The sequence below is a fragment of the Schistocerca americana genome, chromosome 3, assembly GCF_021461395.2.
Source record: "Schistocerca americana isolate TAMUIC-IGC-003095 chromosome 3, iqSchAmer2.1, whole genome shotgun sequence".
In the NCBI taxonomy this organism is placed as follows: domain Eukaryota; kingdom Metazoa; phylum Arthropoda; class Insecta; order Orthoptera; family Acrididae; genus Schistocerca; species Schistocerca americana.
In genome coordinates, this window is record NC_060121.1 from 887578296 (window position 1) to 887594290 (window position 15995).

Consider the following 15995-nt stretch of genomic DNA (forward strand, 5'->3'; position numbering starts at 1 on the left):
TGGATCTAGAGATGTTTAGGAGTGTGGAAATCTCGCGTACTGACGTATGACACCAGTGACACCCAATCACATGACCTCGTTCGAAGTCTGCGAGGTCTGCGGGTGTGTGTGTGTGTCTTGGCTATAGCGTAAGTTAGTTTAAGTTAGATTAAATAGTGTGTAAGCTTAGGGACCGATGACCTAAGCAGTTTGGTCCTATAAGCTCTTACAGAAATCTACAAAATTTACAGATGATGTGGTTTCAACCAAGCCAAAGCACAGTGATCCGTTATCCACTCCCGTTTCTACACTGCACTGACACCAATGTCATCATAAACTCAAAGCACATGGCTCTCTAGTACAGAGTAAGCCGAAAAATAAGTGTCGTGTGTTCTGCATGGAGATTGATGCTATTTCTATGGCCTACAACGTTTACAGCGATTACTGGCAGCGGAGTTTCTTGCACAGAACACCTGCAATATGGGATTTGTGTCGTCAATAATTTTCACTGGTGGAACGATTTTTGGTAATGGCGTCGTCATAAACTTACATAATCGTTATTTATGAAGTACAGAAAATGGTTGAATCGTCGTATCAGCAACGTTGCGGCAACAGCGTTTGATGGGAATCGTTGGTGACCACCTACTTGGACTGGACCATTTGTTTCTTTTTTTTTTTTTTGTCACAATGCAGTGGCGGCTCGTTGCTAATGTGCTACAGCATTGCAAAAATCAACAGAAAAAAATTCACAAAAAATATATTAAGTAAGTCTCACCCAACGATGAAAAAGGGTCAATATGTAGCGGTTTTCTACAGCATAATTTATTTATAACTTTGGAGTTGAAATGATCAACGTTGGTTAGCAGATTCTTCTCAGTTCTCATGCTTAACCACACTCGGAATTCACGATTTCGATAGAACGATGAAATATTTGTGACAAGGAAAAATACGAAAGTCATTCTTGATCATGGAATCTAATACAAACGTGAAGAAGGAAAAAAATATTTGCGTACAAAAAGATTCAAATACTTACTTCAATCCCGTAACTCGACATCTCTAACGACATGGCTGTTCCGAAAACACACAACATCTGAAAATATTATTATTTATGTTTGGAGATCCTGAAGGTTTCTACTGATGACGCATCATTAACCGACATTTATCCTAGGAAATGGTTCCAAAGAAGACGTGTTTGCGATAAGTCTTCAATGCGCCAAAAACGGCATTCGTAATATAAATATGCACATGGGTCGGATACGGCGCTTTCCGATTGGCCTTTCAGTTCTGACTTTCCATTGTTCGCTTGGTAGGAGCTCGGACGGTATGGTTGGGATATTGCTAGACCTCAAGTTATTTCTGTGCTGCTGCGAGGATTATAGCACAGTTACTGCCTGCAGAAATGCTGTCACTTCAATGCATGCACAGTTGCACACAGGCAGCTACTCTTCCTTGAGTGGACCATGTTGTTGTTGTTGCTGTGGTCTTCAGTCCTGAGACTGGTTTGATGCAGCTCTCCATGCTACTCTATTCTGTGCAAGCTGCTTCATCTTCAAGTATGTACTGCAGCCAACATCCTTCTGAATCTGCTTAGTGTATTCATCTCTTGGTCTCCCTCTACGATTTTTACCCTCCACGCTGCCCTCCAGTACTAAACTGGTGATCCCCTGATGCCTCAGAACATGTCCTACCAACCGATCCCTTCTTCTAGTCAAGTTGTGCCACAAACTTCTCTTCTCCCCAATCCTATTCAACACTTCCTCATTAGTTATGTGATCTACCCATCTAATGTTCAGCATTCTTCTGTAGCACCACATTTTGAAAGCGTCTATTCTCTTCTTGTCCAAAATATTTATCGTCCATGTTTCACTTCCATACATGGCTACACTCCATATAAATACTTTCAGAAACGACTTCCTGACTCTTAAATCCATACTCGATATTAACAAATTTCTCTTCCTCAGAAATGCTTTCCTTGCCATTGCCAGTCTACATTTTATATCCTCTCTACTTCGACCATCATCAGTTATTTTGCTCCCCAAATAGCACAACTCCTTTACTACTATAAGTGTCTCATTTCCTAATCTAATTCCCTCAGCATCACCGGAGTTAAGTCGACTACATTCCATTATCCTCGTTTTGCTTTTGTTGATGTTCATCTTATATACTCCTTTCAAGACACTGTCAATTGCGTTCAACTGCCATTGCGTTCAACTGCTCTTCCAAGTCCTTTGCTGTCTCTGGCAGAATTGCAATGTCATCGGTGAACCTCAAAGTTTTTATTTCTTCTCCATGGACTTTAATACCTACTCCAAATTTTTCTTTTGTTTCCTTTACTGCTTGCTCAATATACAGATTGTGGACCATAGTGTGGCTAAAATCATTTCAACTCTCGACACAGCAGTTTCCAGTTATAGTGCAGAGAGCGCTAGAAAACATGCTTTCGTCCATTTTGTTTGCATACCAGCATGCATTCAAAGAAAAATAGCGTAATTACAGTGCCGTTTCGAGCTCGCATTCGGAGATAAATGGCATAATTTTAGTGCTATATTTACAGTGTGCTGTAGCACATTAGCACATGATCAGTGGTCACACTGACACGCAGGCATAAAGGGCAGGTGTATATGGTATTCCTCCTGAACACTCTGCCTCCTTTGGTGGAGAATGTACCTTTAGGAATTCACAGGTAACATTGATGATGCACGATAGACCACAAGCCCACTTCGGAACATCCTTCATCAACCCCTCATCAACATCTTCCCCAGGAAGAGTTCCTTGTTCATGGCCCCTCGGTGACTGGACGTACACCCCCTCGAATTTTACATGTGAGGGATGCGAACAGTGTTGTGTGTGCTGAACCAGTTCTGATGTGAAAGTACTAGAAATTTTTAACATCAAGCAGCGCGTCAGCAACCGTATATGTATAGAAAATAAACAATTTTTTTCAGCCTTCAGTTGCAAGGTAATTTTTTACTCGTTTACCTAGGTTTCGATTCCATTAATGGAATCTTCTTCAGAACAAAAATTAAATTATTTTAAGAGCCAAACACTGGCCATGTCACAGATTAAAAATTAAAACAATAAAGACGCATAATCATAAGATTATGTCTGTCAAGATTAAAACCATTAAGGCGAACGTAGACGGAGCACATGTGGTCCTTATTTCTGGCCAGCGTAGCTCCGTCTACGTTCGCCTTAATGGTTTTAATCTTGACAGACATAATCTTATGATTATGCGTCTTTATTGTATTAATTTTTAATCTGTGACATGGCCAGTGTTTGGCTCTTAAAATAATTTAATTTTTGTTCTGAAGAAGATTCCATTAATGGAATCGAAACCTAGGTAAACGAGTAAATAATTACCTTGCAACTGAAGGCTGAAAAAAATTGTTTATTTTCTAAAGTACTAGAACTGTGTGTCTTTATTGTTGTCTGTGCTGCTAACTGGCTGCAACCTAGAGCGTCCAAAAGAATGAGGCAATGCACGATACGACTTGTGAATGCTTGCATTGCGACTCACTTTGACGATCTCTTGTAACTTAGAAGAAACAAATACTATGTAATATATAATGTACATTGAAGAGCCAAAGAAACTGGACAACTGCCTAATATCGTGTAGGGCACCCGCGAGCTCGCAGAATTGCTGCAACACGACGTGGCATGGACTTGACTAATGTCGGAAGTAGTGCTGCAGGGAACTGACACACTGAATCCTGCGGGACTGTCCATAAATCCGTAAGATTACGATGGGGTAGAGATCTCTTCTGAACGGGGCATTGCAAGCCATTCCAGATGTTCTCAATAATGTTCATGTTTAGGGAGTTTGGTGGCCAGTGGAAGTATTTAAACGCATAAGAATGTTCCTGAAGCCACGCTGTACCAATTCTGGACGAGGGGGGAGGGGGGGAGGGTCGCATTGTCCTGATGGAAATTGCCCATGTCCATTGGAATGCACAACGGAAATGAATAGATGCAGATGATCAGACATGATGCTTACGTATGTGTCACCTGTCAGAGTCATATCTAGATGCATCAGGGGTCCCATATAGCTCCAACTTCACACGCCCCAGATAATTACAAAGCCTCCACCAGCTTGAACAGAAGCCTGCTGACATACAGGGTCCATGGATTAATGAAGTTGTCTCCATACCCGTGCAAGTGCATCAGTTTGATACAATTTGAAACGAGACTCGTTCGACCAGGCAACATGTTTCCGGTCAACAACAGTCCAATGTCTGTGCTGCCAACTGGCTGCAACCTGGAGCGTCCGAAAGAGTGAGGCAATCCAGGCCTGCTGACAGGCCCAGGCGACGCATAAAGCTTTGTGTCGTACATCAAGGTTACACGAGTGAGCCTTCGACTCTGAAAGCCCAGTCGACCGCTGTGGCCCAGCGGATCTGGGCGCTTCAGTCCAGAGCCGCACTGCTGATACGGCCGCAGGTTCGACTCGTGCCTCGGGCATGGATGTGTGTGATGTCTTTAGGTTAGTTACGTTTAAGTGGTTCTAAGTCTAGGGGACTAATGACCTCAGATGTTAAGTCCCATAGTGCTTAGAGTCATTTGAACCATCTGAAAGCCCGTATCGATGATGTTTCGTTGAATGGTTCGCACGCTGACACATTTTTGTGCCCCTGTTACGTCTGCCACAGACGGCCCCTGCCAGGCAGACTACACTCAAGACACCCCTGTGTACAATATAACATACACAAGCACTTGCAGGCGGAACCAAGAGGAAAACAATTCTTCAAAACAAACAGAACTTGCTAGAGACTAATGCGAACCTTTTTCTACAGAGGTCGCCTCACAGATACAGGGAAAGTTGGAGTACTCCGCCGGCCTCCGCCGGCTTTATAAGGCCAGTGCAGCAGCAGTACAGCCAGTTCATCACCGAGCTAGGACCAGCTCTGACAGACCTCACCAACGCTCTTGATGAATGGTTGTCTACAAGTTATTTGTTTTTGTGTATATAGTGATTGTTCAAGAAGTGTATTGCGGTTTCAATAAACGACATAATACTGAGTGTTCTACAATACTGAGTATTCTTCAGCTCCAGTATTGAAATTTGCGGTAATTTGCGGAATGGTTGCACTTCTGTCATGTTGAACGATTCTATTCAGTAGTCGTTGGTCCCGTTCTTGCAGGATCTTTTTCCAGCCGCAGCAATACCGGAGATTTGATCTTTTACCAGACTCTTGATATTCACGGTGCACTCGTGGTCGTATGGGAAAACCCCACTTCATCGCAACCTTGGAGATGCTGTGTCCCATCGCTCGTGCACCGACTATAATACCACGTTCAAACTCAGTTAGATCTTGATAGCCTGCCATTGAATCAACAGTAACCGATGTAACAACTGCACCAGACACTTGTTGTTTTATATAGGCGTTCGCGACCTCAGTTCCGTATTCTACCTGTTTACATATCTCTGTATTTGGATATGCATGCCTATCCGAGTTACTTTGGCGCTTCAGTGTAGAAACTCCATTTCTCTTAGGGTGAAGTGTAACTTAGTAATAGCGCTGCTTTCAAGCTACTGACCTATTCACGTAGGAACCACCAGCTTCCCAAAATAAGACAGCCGGTGCCTCTAGTGTACACGCTTGCATCCTCCTCGCGCAGGTGACATAGACGTGCAGGGGGGCAAGAACTGGTCGGTGCGCGTCTTCAACTGGGTGCTGGTACGGCGCAACCCGGCGACTGGCCAGGTGGAGGTGAAGCTGCAGGTCCCGGGACTCTTCTCCTCCCCTGCTGGCGGCAGCGGCGACTACGATGACGACGTCGACGCCAGCGACAGCGGACGCGAAGCGAGATCGACGCGCCTCGAAGAAGGTAAGTAGCTGACGATCTGGACTGAGCTGCCAAGGTCGGAATTTTATAATTGGAGGCTATTGTCAGAAGCTTCACAGGACACTAAACCAACATATCCACCACTGAACCCTAGCACGCCACAACAACAGTCCGACTCCATACAAAGGACGCTCTCGCTGCGATATGACTTTCTAAAAACTCCTTATGCTGCTATCTATGTCAAACGGTTATTTATTGTTGTGGTCTTCAGTCCGAAGACTGGTTTGATCGCAGTTCTCCATAATAGTCTATACTTTCCAAACCTCTTCATCTTTGCATAATGAATGAAGCCCCTTCTATTTCAACTTGCCTTCTACAGTCAAGCATTTGTCCACCTCTACACTTTTTAGTCCCCACCCCTCCTTCCATTAAAAATTGATAATACCTTGTTACTTCAGCAAGAATCCTACCAACGATTCTATTCTTTTAGTCAACTTATGCAATAATTCCTTTTTTCCCCTACGCGATTCTACTATAGCAAATTATTTCAAAAGTTTATATTCTCTTCGGCTACAGAAAAGAGAAGGGAGATGAGAGAGAAGTGGCTATCTGACAGGGAGAATGAGCAGAAAAGGGAACATTTTATCAACATCAGAAGGAAGACAAAGCGAATCCTAAGAACAGAGAAGAGAATATATCTAACCAGTTTGCTAGAACAAGTTGAGGCACAGAGCCAAACCAAGAACTCAAGGCAATTCTTCCAGTACATAAAAAATCAGAAACGTGGATGTCAGGGCCCAACTTTTTTCATTAGAGATAAGAACGGCAACTTGATAATGACAAGGAAGGAATTGTGGAAAGATGGAAAGGATACTTCTCAAAACTGTTGAATCGCCCAGACCAAGATGGGATATTACCTGCAAACACTACTGAGGAAAGGAAAGATGAAGAAGAATGGGAAGTTAGTGAAGAAGACGTGAAAATCGTAATCAAAGGACTCAGAAACAACAAAGCCCCAGGGGAGGACGGAATAACATCAGAATTAATCAACGAGGGAGGTGAGAGCTTACACTCAGAGATATATAAACTGATCCAGTTGATATGGGAGAAGGAGACACTGCCAGAAGAATGGAAATTGGCTATAATACGCCCAATATACAAGAAGGGAAGCAAAATAGAATGCCGTAACTACAGAGGAATCAGCTTGTTGAATGGAACGTATAAGGTGCTATCCATCATTATCCTCAGAAAATTGCAACCATTCATAGAGAACAACATACAGGAGTACCAAGCTGGCTTTCGACCAAACCCTTCGACAATAGATCACATTTTCACACTAAGACAATTGTTTGAAAAACATTGGGAATATGATAAAGATATCTACAGCGTGTTCGTCAATCTTCAACGTACATACGACAGCATCCATAGGAATAGCCTATACAATGCAATGCGGGACTTCAGAATCCATGAGAAGCTAGTGAGAATGGTGCAAGCTTGTATGGCAGGGTCAAAGGCAGCAGTACGTTTCTGAGGAGCCACATCAGAAACATTCGAGATTGAGACAGCCTCAGACAAGGGGATGTTCTCTCACGTGTTCTGTTGAATGTCACCTCAGAGAAAATAATAAAAGAGTGTAGGCAACAGGAGTGGACTGGAGTAGAGATGGACGGTAACTTCAATTGTCTCGTATATGCAGATGACATAGTGCTATTAAGTGAATCAAAGCACGAGTTGAAAGAAATGTACCAGAAAATGGACAATAATGCACAGAAGGTAGGAGTCAAAGTGAATCGAGACAAAACAGAGTTCATGCAATTAGGAAGAAGACAAGATCAGGTAGAATTTCTTGAGATAGATGGCAAGAAGTTCAAGAGAGTAGACCAGTTCAAATACTTGGGATCTTGGTTTACTACGGACAACAACATAAAAATGGACATCAAGGAAAGAATAGAAGTGGGAACGAAACGCATGCATTCCCTCAGAGAGACGCTTGGCTCCAAATCGATCGGAGTGAACACTAAGATGAAAATCTACAACACAATGATATGCCCAGCAGTAATGTACGGTTCAGAAACACGGTGCATGACTAAGCGAGAAAGGGAAAAATTATTAATATTTGAAAGAAGAGTAATGAGGAAGATAAGGGGGCCAGTTTTAGATAACGGAGAATGGAGGGGGAGGAAAAACGAGGAAATCTACCTTCTGATGCGACAACCAACTATCCTACAGAAGATAAAGAGCAAAAGAATACAATGGGTGGGCCATGTAGCCATTATGCCAGATGGAAGACAGGCGAAGATGGCACTAGCGGGGAAACCAAACACCAAACGCCCCATTGGACTACCAAGGTAGCGCTGGATGGACGACCTGGCGAAGGACCTAGCAGCCCTGGGAATTGAAGACACCTGGAAGAACCGGGCACAAAACAGGAAGGAATGGAGGCAGTTTGTCGAAGCAGCGCGTGGTCTGCAGGGCCTGTGATCGCTGAATATCGATCTATCTATATTCTCTTCTTGTCTGAAAGAGTATCCTCCTTGTTTCACTTCCACGGAAGGCTAAACTCCAGATAAATACCTTTAGAAAAGACTTTCCAACACTTAACGTAAAGTGGCTTAAGCTGTTAACAAATTCTTCTACTTCGCAAGTGCTTTTCTTGCTATAGCCTCTCTCCACTGTATATCCTCTCTACTTCAGCCACCATCAGCTATTTTGCTGCCCAGATAGCAAAATTCATCTACTACTTTCAGGGTCTCATTCCCTAATTTAATTCCCTCAGCATCACCTGATTTAATTCGAATACATTTCATTATTCTTGTTTTGCGTTTGTTGATGTTCATCTTATATACTCTTTTCAAGACACTGCCCATTCCGTTCAACTGCCTTTCCTAGTTCTTTGCTGTTTCTGACAGAACTACAATGTCAGCGGTAAACATCAATACTTTTATTTCTTATTCCTGAACTTTAATTCTTACTTCAAAATTTTCTTTTGTTTCCGTTATCGCTTGCTTAATGTACAGACTGAATAACAGTGAGAATATGCTACAATCTTGTCTCACTTCCTTCTCAACTACTGCTTTCGTTTCGTGTCCTTTTACTCTTATAACTGCAGTCTGGTTTCTGTACAAGTTTCAAATAACCTTTTACTACCTTCAGAATTTCTAAGATCTTATTCCACTCAACAGTGTCAAAAGTTTTTTCCTAAATTTACAAATACTGTAAACATAGGGTTGCCTTCCTTCAGCACGTAGTCTAAAATAAGTCGTGGTGTTAGTATTGCCACGCATGTTGCTGAACTTTACCAAATTTTCTATTCTTCTGTGAATTATTATTGTCAGTATTTTGTAACCACCACTTACGAAACCGATGGCTCAGTAGTATTCATGCCTGTAGGTACCTCACTTCTTTGAAATTCGAATTCGTACATTCGTCTTGAAGTCGGAGGGTATTTCGCCTGTCTCATGCATTTTGCAGCATACCAGGTGTAACAGTTCCGTCGTGACTGATTTCCACGAGGATCTCAATAATTCCGAGAGAATGTCGCCCACTTCGGATGTACGCCAGGCACCTTGTTTCGAGTTAGGTTTTTCACTGCTCTGTCAAATTCTTCTCGCAGTATTATCTCTCCCATCTCTTCTTCGCCTACTCTCTCTTCTCTTTATATAAGACTGTCCTAAAGTTTGTTTCCCTTATATACACCCTCTATATCTTCGTTACACCTTCCTCTTCTTTTCTTAGTACTGGCTTGCCACCTGAGCTCTTGATATTCATACAGCTGCATCTATGTTCTCCAAAAGCCTCGTAATTTACCTACAGGCGCCATGGTGGTGCTACAGAAAATGCTGAAGATTAGATGGGTATATCACGTAACTAATGAGGAAGTACTGAACAGAATTTGGGGAGAAAACAAATTTGTGGTACGACTTGACTACAAGAAGGGCTCTGTTGATAGGACACATTCTGAGACATCATGAAATCACCAGTTTAGTGTGGAGGGAAGTCCGGAGCTAAAAACAGAAGATGGAGACCAAGAGATTAGTACAATAAGGAGATTCAGGTGGATGTAGGTTGCAGTAGTTACTCGGAGATGAAGAGGACCGCAGAGGATAGAGTAGCATGGAGAGCTGCAAAACCAGCCTTTGCACTGAAGACAGGAACAACAACATAGGCGCCATTTATCTTTCTTCTAGTTACTCATGTTTCTGCAGCTTTTCATTTGCCATGTAACCTTTTTTCCTTAGCTATTTTGCATTTTCTATCACATTTATTTTTTAGACGTCTGCGTTACTTTTTGCGTGTTTCATTTGCTGCATTTTTATATTTTCGTCTTTCATCAATTAATTTCAGTATTTTATATGATATCCTGAGGATTTATATTAGGTCTTTGTTTTTACCAATGTGATCCTCTACTGCCTTCACTCTTTCATCTGTCAAAGCTACCTGTACGTGTTCTGCTGTACTCCTTTCCCCCATTTCAGCCCAACTGTGGATAATGACATCTTTATTTCCTATCTTTATGCAGTTTCTCCGTTTCAGTCTACAGTTAATAAATAATAAATAATGATGAGAGATCACATCTGACCTGTAAATATCTTAAAGTTTAAAATGTGGTTTCTAAAACTCTTTCTTACCGTTATACAGTGTGTGGTAACAAAGACGCACCACCCCATACATAAATATATCGATGTCGGGTTTTTACGAAATTTGAGCTGGGAATATGACAAATTTCCTGACGTTCACAGTAACTTTTTATGACATCGACTTTGGTTGTTGTTGTTTCTTTAATGGAACTATATATTTTTTTCTGTGGTATTTGAAAGAAGCTTCTAAGAAAACTTCATCAACATATGTGTGGGACTTGATAAAATAGTGTCAAGATAACAGCGCCGGAAACCTCTGCCCGGCTGCCAGGAGAAGAGGTTCCACGTACGTTTGCCCTAATGTGCCAAATGTAAGTAAAGCACGTAACTCTTGTACGGATCGTGTGTTTATTATCTGTAGCAAAAATGATGCACGTTGAATTTCATCTGGAGTTAACGGCAGCACAGACCCGGGTCATAAGGAAATTCAGTCCTTCGGAGATCGTCGGTATCTCCTAACAGACCTCTTCTCTTACTTTTCGCCACAGATATAAATACAGAAGTGTCAAGTTTGATGAGTGTGCAGACCATTTTCGTTTCCTGAACGACCATTATAATGCTCTCCATATATCCTCTTGAGAGGGTCTGTCATTACATCTACATCTACGAGTACATCTACACATTGCAAACGACTGTGAATTGCATAGCAGAGGGTACGTCCCGTTGTACCAGTTATGAGGGTGTCTTTCCGTTCCATTCACGTATGGAGCAAGACAAGAACGATTCTTCCAATGCCTCTGAGCATACTGCAATTATTCTAAGCATGTGCTCGGGATCCCTATGTTAGCGATACGTAGGGGGCTGTAGAGTATTCGTAGAATCATCACTTAAACCCGGTTCAAAAGGTTCAAATGGCTCTGAGCACTATGGGACGTAACTTATGAGGTCATTAGTCCCATAGACTTAGAACTGCTGAAACCTAACCAACCTAAGCGCATCACACACATCCATACCCGACGCAGGATTCGAACCTGCGACCGCAGCAGCAGCGCGGTTCCAGACTGAAGCGCCTAGAACCGCTCGGCCACAGCTTAAACCTGGTTCTTGAAACTTTATTAGTAGACGTTCTTGGGATAATTTGTCTCTAGGTTCAAAAGTCTGCCAGTTCAGTTTCTTCAGCATCTCTGTAACAGTTTCCCACGGATCAAACAAGCCTGTGACCATTCGCGCAGCCCTTCTCTGTATACGTTTAGTATCCCCTGTGTGGGTCCCACACACTTGAGCAATATTGTAGAATGGATCGCACAAGTGGTTTCTAAGCAATCTCCTTTGTAGAATGATTGCACTTCCCCAGTAATAAAACGAAGTCTACCACCTGCTTTACCCACAATTTGCTCTATGTGGTCGTTCCATCTCATATCCCTATGAAGTGTTTCACCCAGGTATTTGTATAAGTTGGCCGATTCCAACAGTGACTCATTGATATTGTAGTCATCGGATACTACGTTTCTTTCGCTTTGTGAAGTGCACAATTTTAGATTTCTGAACATTTAGAGCAAGTTGTCAATCTCTGCACAACTTTGAAATCTTATCAATATATGACTGAATATTTATGCATCTTTTTAATTATAGATACCTGCAGCATCTGTAAAAAGCCTAATGTTACTATTAATATTGCCTGCAAGGTCATCAATATACAACATGAACAGCAAGGGTGCCAACGCACTTCCCTGGGGAATATCCCATATTGCTTCTACATGTGACGATGACTCTCCACCCAAGATAACATGCTGCATACTCCCTACCAAAAAGTTTTCAATCCAGTCACAAATTTCGCTTGACAGCCCGTATGATTGTACTTTTGACAGTAAATGTAAGTGCAGAGTCAAATGGTTTTCGGAAATCAAGAAATATATGTCTACATAATAACTGCATCATGAAATGATGCCTCATGCTTTCTGCTAAGTAACTGCTCTCGAAACAGCATCCTACTAAAAAAAAAAGAAAGGAAGATGTAGTTATAGGGCTGAGCTGCATATCAAGCCGAGCTGTTGACTCGTTTCAAGTACAGCTGTGATGCACCAGTAGGCAAAATACGAGGTTACTCATGTGTTTACTGGACTAGATTTGTGACTGGATTGAGTATTCCTTAGCAGATAGATTGCAACACGTCATTTTTAATGGGACGAAATTGACAACTGTGTTGGTAATTTCGAGAATACCACAGCATAATGTTACAAGTCCATTACTGTTTACAGTATACGGAGTGTCCCCCCTAAGAGTCTCCAGGTGCATTTCCTCTGGCGTTTCGGCAGGTATTTGCAGTTTCGTTCTTAGCAGTGTGTAGCCGGAGTCAGCACAAACAGTTACAGCTCAACACGTCTTCCTTGCGACGACCAGTGTCGACGGAAAGTAAATTTCTTATATATATCGTTACAAGGAAATTAATTTTTAATGCGGAACTTTACGTTCCCATCCTACAGGGCTGTCCCAAATTAGTCTAGCGCGATATTTGTTTTATCGATATGTGTTAGCAGGGACAGTAGAACACGAAGAGTAACCATTATGCCAACAGTGACAGCTACCCCCATGCAGCAGCGCTACTCAGTCACTACTGGAGTACTGGTTATTCTTCGTGTTCTACTGTCCCTACTAACACACATCGATAAAACAAATATCGCACTAGAGTAATTTGGAACCGCTCTATCGAATGGGCACATAGAGTCCTGCTTTTAAAAGTTTTGTAATGGGGTATAGACCAACGCTGTTCGTCGACACTGTGCGTCGCATGGAACACGTGATGAGTAGTATAGTTTGAGGGGGACTCTGGCTACACAGTGCGGAAAATGAAACTGCAAACGTCTGCCGAAAATCAGAGGAAATTCGCCTGGCAGCTCTTGGGAGAACACCCGCTTTACAAGTATACCGGGTGGTTATACACTCCTGGAAATGCAAAAAAGAACACATTGACACCTGTGTGTCAGACCCACCATACTTGCTCCGGACACTGCGAGAGGTCTGTACAAGCAATGATCACACGCACGGCACAGCGGACACACCAGGAACCGCGGTGTTGGCCGTCGAATGGCGCTAGCTGCGCAGCATTTGTGCACCGCCGCCGTCAGTGTCAGCCAGTTTGCCGTGGCATACGGAGCTCCGTCGCAGTCTTTAACACTGGTAGCATGCCGCGACAGCGTGGACGTGAACCGTATGTGCAGTTGACGGACTTTGAGCGAGGGCGTATAGTGGGCATGCGGGAGGCCGGGTGGACGTACCGCCGAATTGCTCAACACGTGGGGCGTGAGGTCTCCACAGTACATCGATGTTGTCGCCAGTGGTCGGCGGAAGGTGCATGTGCCCGTCGACCTGGGACCGGACCGCAGCGACGCACGGATGCACGCCAAGACCGTAGGATCCTACGCAGTGCCATTCGCAACCGTCTCCATGAAGCTGGGCTACGGTCCCGCACACCGTTAGGCCGTCTTCCGCTCACGCCCCAACATCGTGCAGCCCGCCTCCAGTGGTGTCGCGACAGGCGTGAATGGAGGGACGAATGGAGACGTGTCGTCTTCAGCGATGAGAGTCGCTTCTGCCTTGGTGCCAATGATGGTCGTATGTGTGTTTGGCGCCGTGCAGGTGAGCGCCACAATCAGGACTGCATACGACCGAGGCACACAGGGCCAACACCCGGCATCATGGTGTGGGGAGCGATCTCCTACACTGGCCGTACACCACTGGTGATCGTCGAGGGGACACTGAATAGTGCACGGTACATCCAAACCGTCATCGAACCCATCGTTCCACCATTCCTAGACCGGCAAGGGATCTTGCTGTTCCAACAGGACAATGCACGTCCGCATGTTTCCCGTGCCACCCAACGTGCTCTAGAAGGTGTAAGTCAACTACCGTGGCCAGCAAGATCTCCGGATCTGTCCCCCATTGAGCATGTTTGGGACTGCATGAAGCGTCGTCTCACGCGGTCTGCACGTCCAGCACGAACGCTGGTCCAACTGAGGCGCCAGGTGGAAATGGCATGGCAAGCCGTTCCACAGGACTACATCCAGCATCTCTACGATCGCCTCCATGGGAGAATAGCAGCCTGCATTGCTGCGAAAGGTGGATATACACTGTACTAGTGCCGACATTGTGCATGCTCTGTTGCCTGTGTCTATGTGCCTGTGGTTCTGTCAGTGTGATCATGTGATGTATCTGACCCCAGGAATGTGTCAATAAAGTTTCCCCTTCCTGGGACAATGAATTCACGGTGTTCTTATTTCAATTTCCAGGAGTGTAGTTAACACACAGCTACTCTTGGAGGTCCAGTGTCATCTCTAATTAGCGTATGTTGGTACATCTGCGTTTACATGTATACTCCGCTAGCCACCAAGCGGTGTGTGGTGGAGGGCACAATTCGCGCCGAAGTCGTATTTCCCCACTTATCTTCCACTCGCGGATCGCACGAGGGAAAAACGACTGTCTGAACGCCTCAATACGAGCTCTAATTTCCATTACTTTTGAATGGTGGTCATTGCGGGATTTGAAAGTTGGTGGTAATAATATATGGTCTACATCCTCGGCGAAGATCGGATTTCGGAATTTAGTGAGCAGCCCCTTCCGTTTAGCGCGTAGCCTATCTGCAAGTGTATCCCACTTCAAACTTTCTATGAAATCTGTAACGCTCTCGCGATAGCTAAATGTACCAGTCACGAATCTTGCTCCTCTTCTTCGAACCTTCTCAATCTCTTGAATCAGACCCAACTGGTAAGGGTCCCATACAGACGAACAATACTCTATAACTGGACGAACTAACGTATTGTAAGCAATTTCCTTTGCTGAAGGACTCCATCGCTTCAGGATTCTACCAATTAACCGCAATCTAGAGTTCGCCTTGCCCGTTACTTGTGTAATCTGATCATTCCATTTGATATCATTTCGAATAGTCACACCCAGATACTTGATGGACGTTACTGCATCCAAAGACTGGGCATTTATTTTGTACTCGTACATTAATGAGGATTTTCACCTTGTTATACGCAGTAGGTTACACTTACTAATATTGAGAGATTTATTTTCTAGAAATCCTCATTGATTTGTTCACAACTTTCGTGTGATACTATAGAATCATAGGCAAACAGTGTAATGCCGCTGTGAATACCATCAACCAGATCGTTTATGTAAATCGTAAAAAGCGGCGGACCTATTACGCTGCCCTGGAGCACACCTGAAGTTACGCTTGTTTCTGCTGAAGTCACCGCATTCAGGACGACATACTGCTCTGTGTATTTTAGAAAACTTTCTATCCAACCGCATATGTCATCGGATAGACATGTGCCAACGCACTAATGCGGAACCGATTTACACGATGAAAAAAAAGAAGTTCCCATTTTGGCGACCAGGTGCGAATCTGGCGTGGTGGATGAAAGAAAGACGTATAGAAATGTTTCCATGTGTAATGGAAAAAAACGGGGCACAGGCGGAAAAGCTGACACAAATGAAAAAGGCATGATGCTTATTTTATTATTAACTGCCGCTTACCCAATTTCGCAAATTGTTCAGTACGAGCACCTGAGACGTCGGCGAGGTGCGGCATCCGTAAAACGACGTGATCAACAGTTGCTCGCGGTAATTTCGTTAGAATCCGAGCAGCGTGTTTCT

General features: G+C 43.7%; 1 protein-coding gene across 1 annotated transcript in view; it reads left to right on the plus strand.

The window, feature by feature from the left end:
* Positions 1-15995, plus strand: part of LOC124606671 — a 241138-nt gene that overhangs the window by 173356 nt on the left and 51787 nt on the right. Inside the window, exon 4 of the mRNA XM_047138686.1 lies at positions 5596-5805. Coding sequence (XP_046994642.1) covers positions 5596-5805 — 210 coding nt within the window. The remainder of the gene's footprint in view (positions 1-5595; positions 5806-15995) is intronic.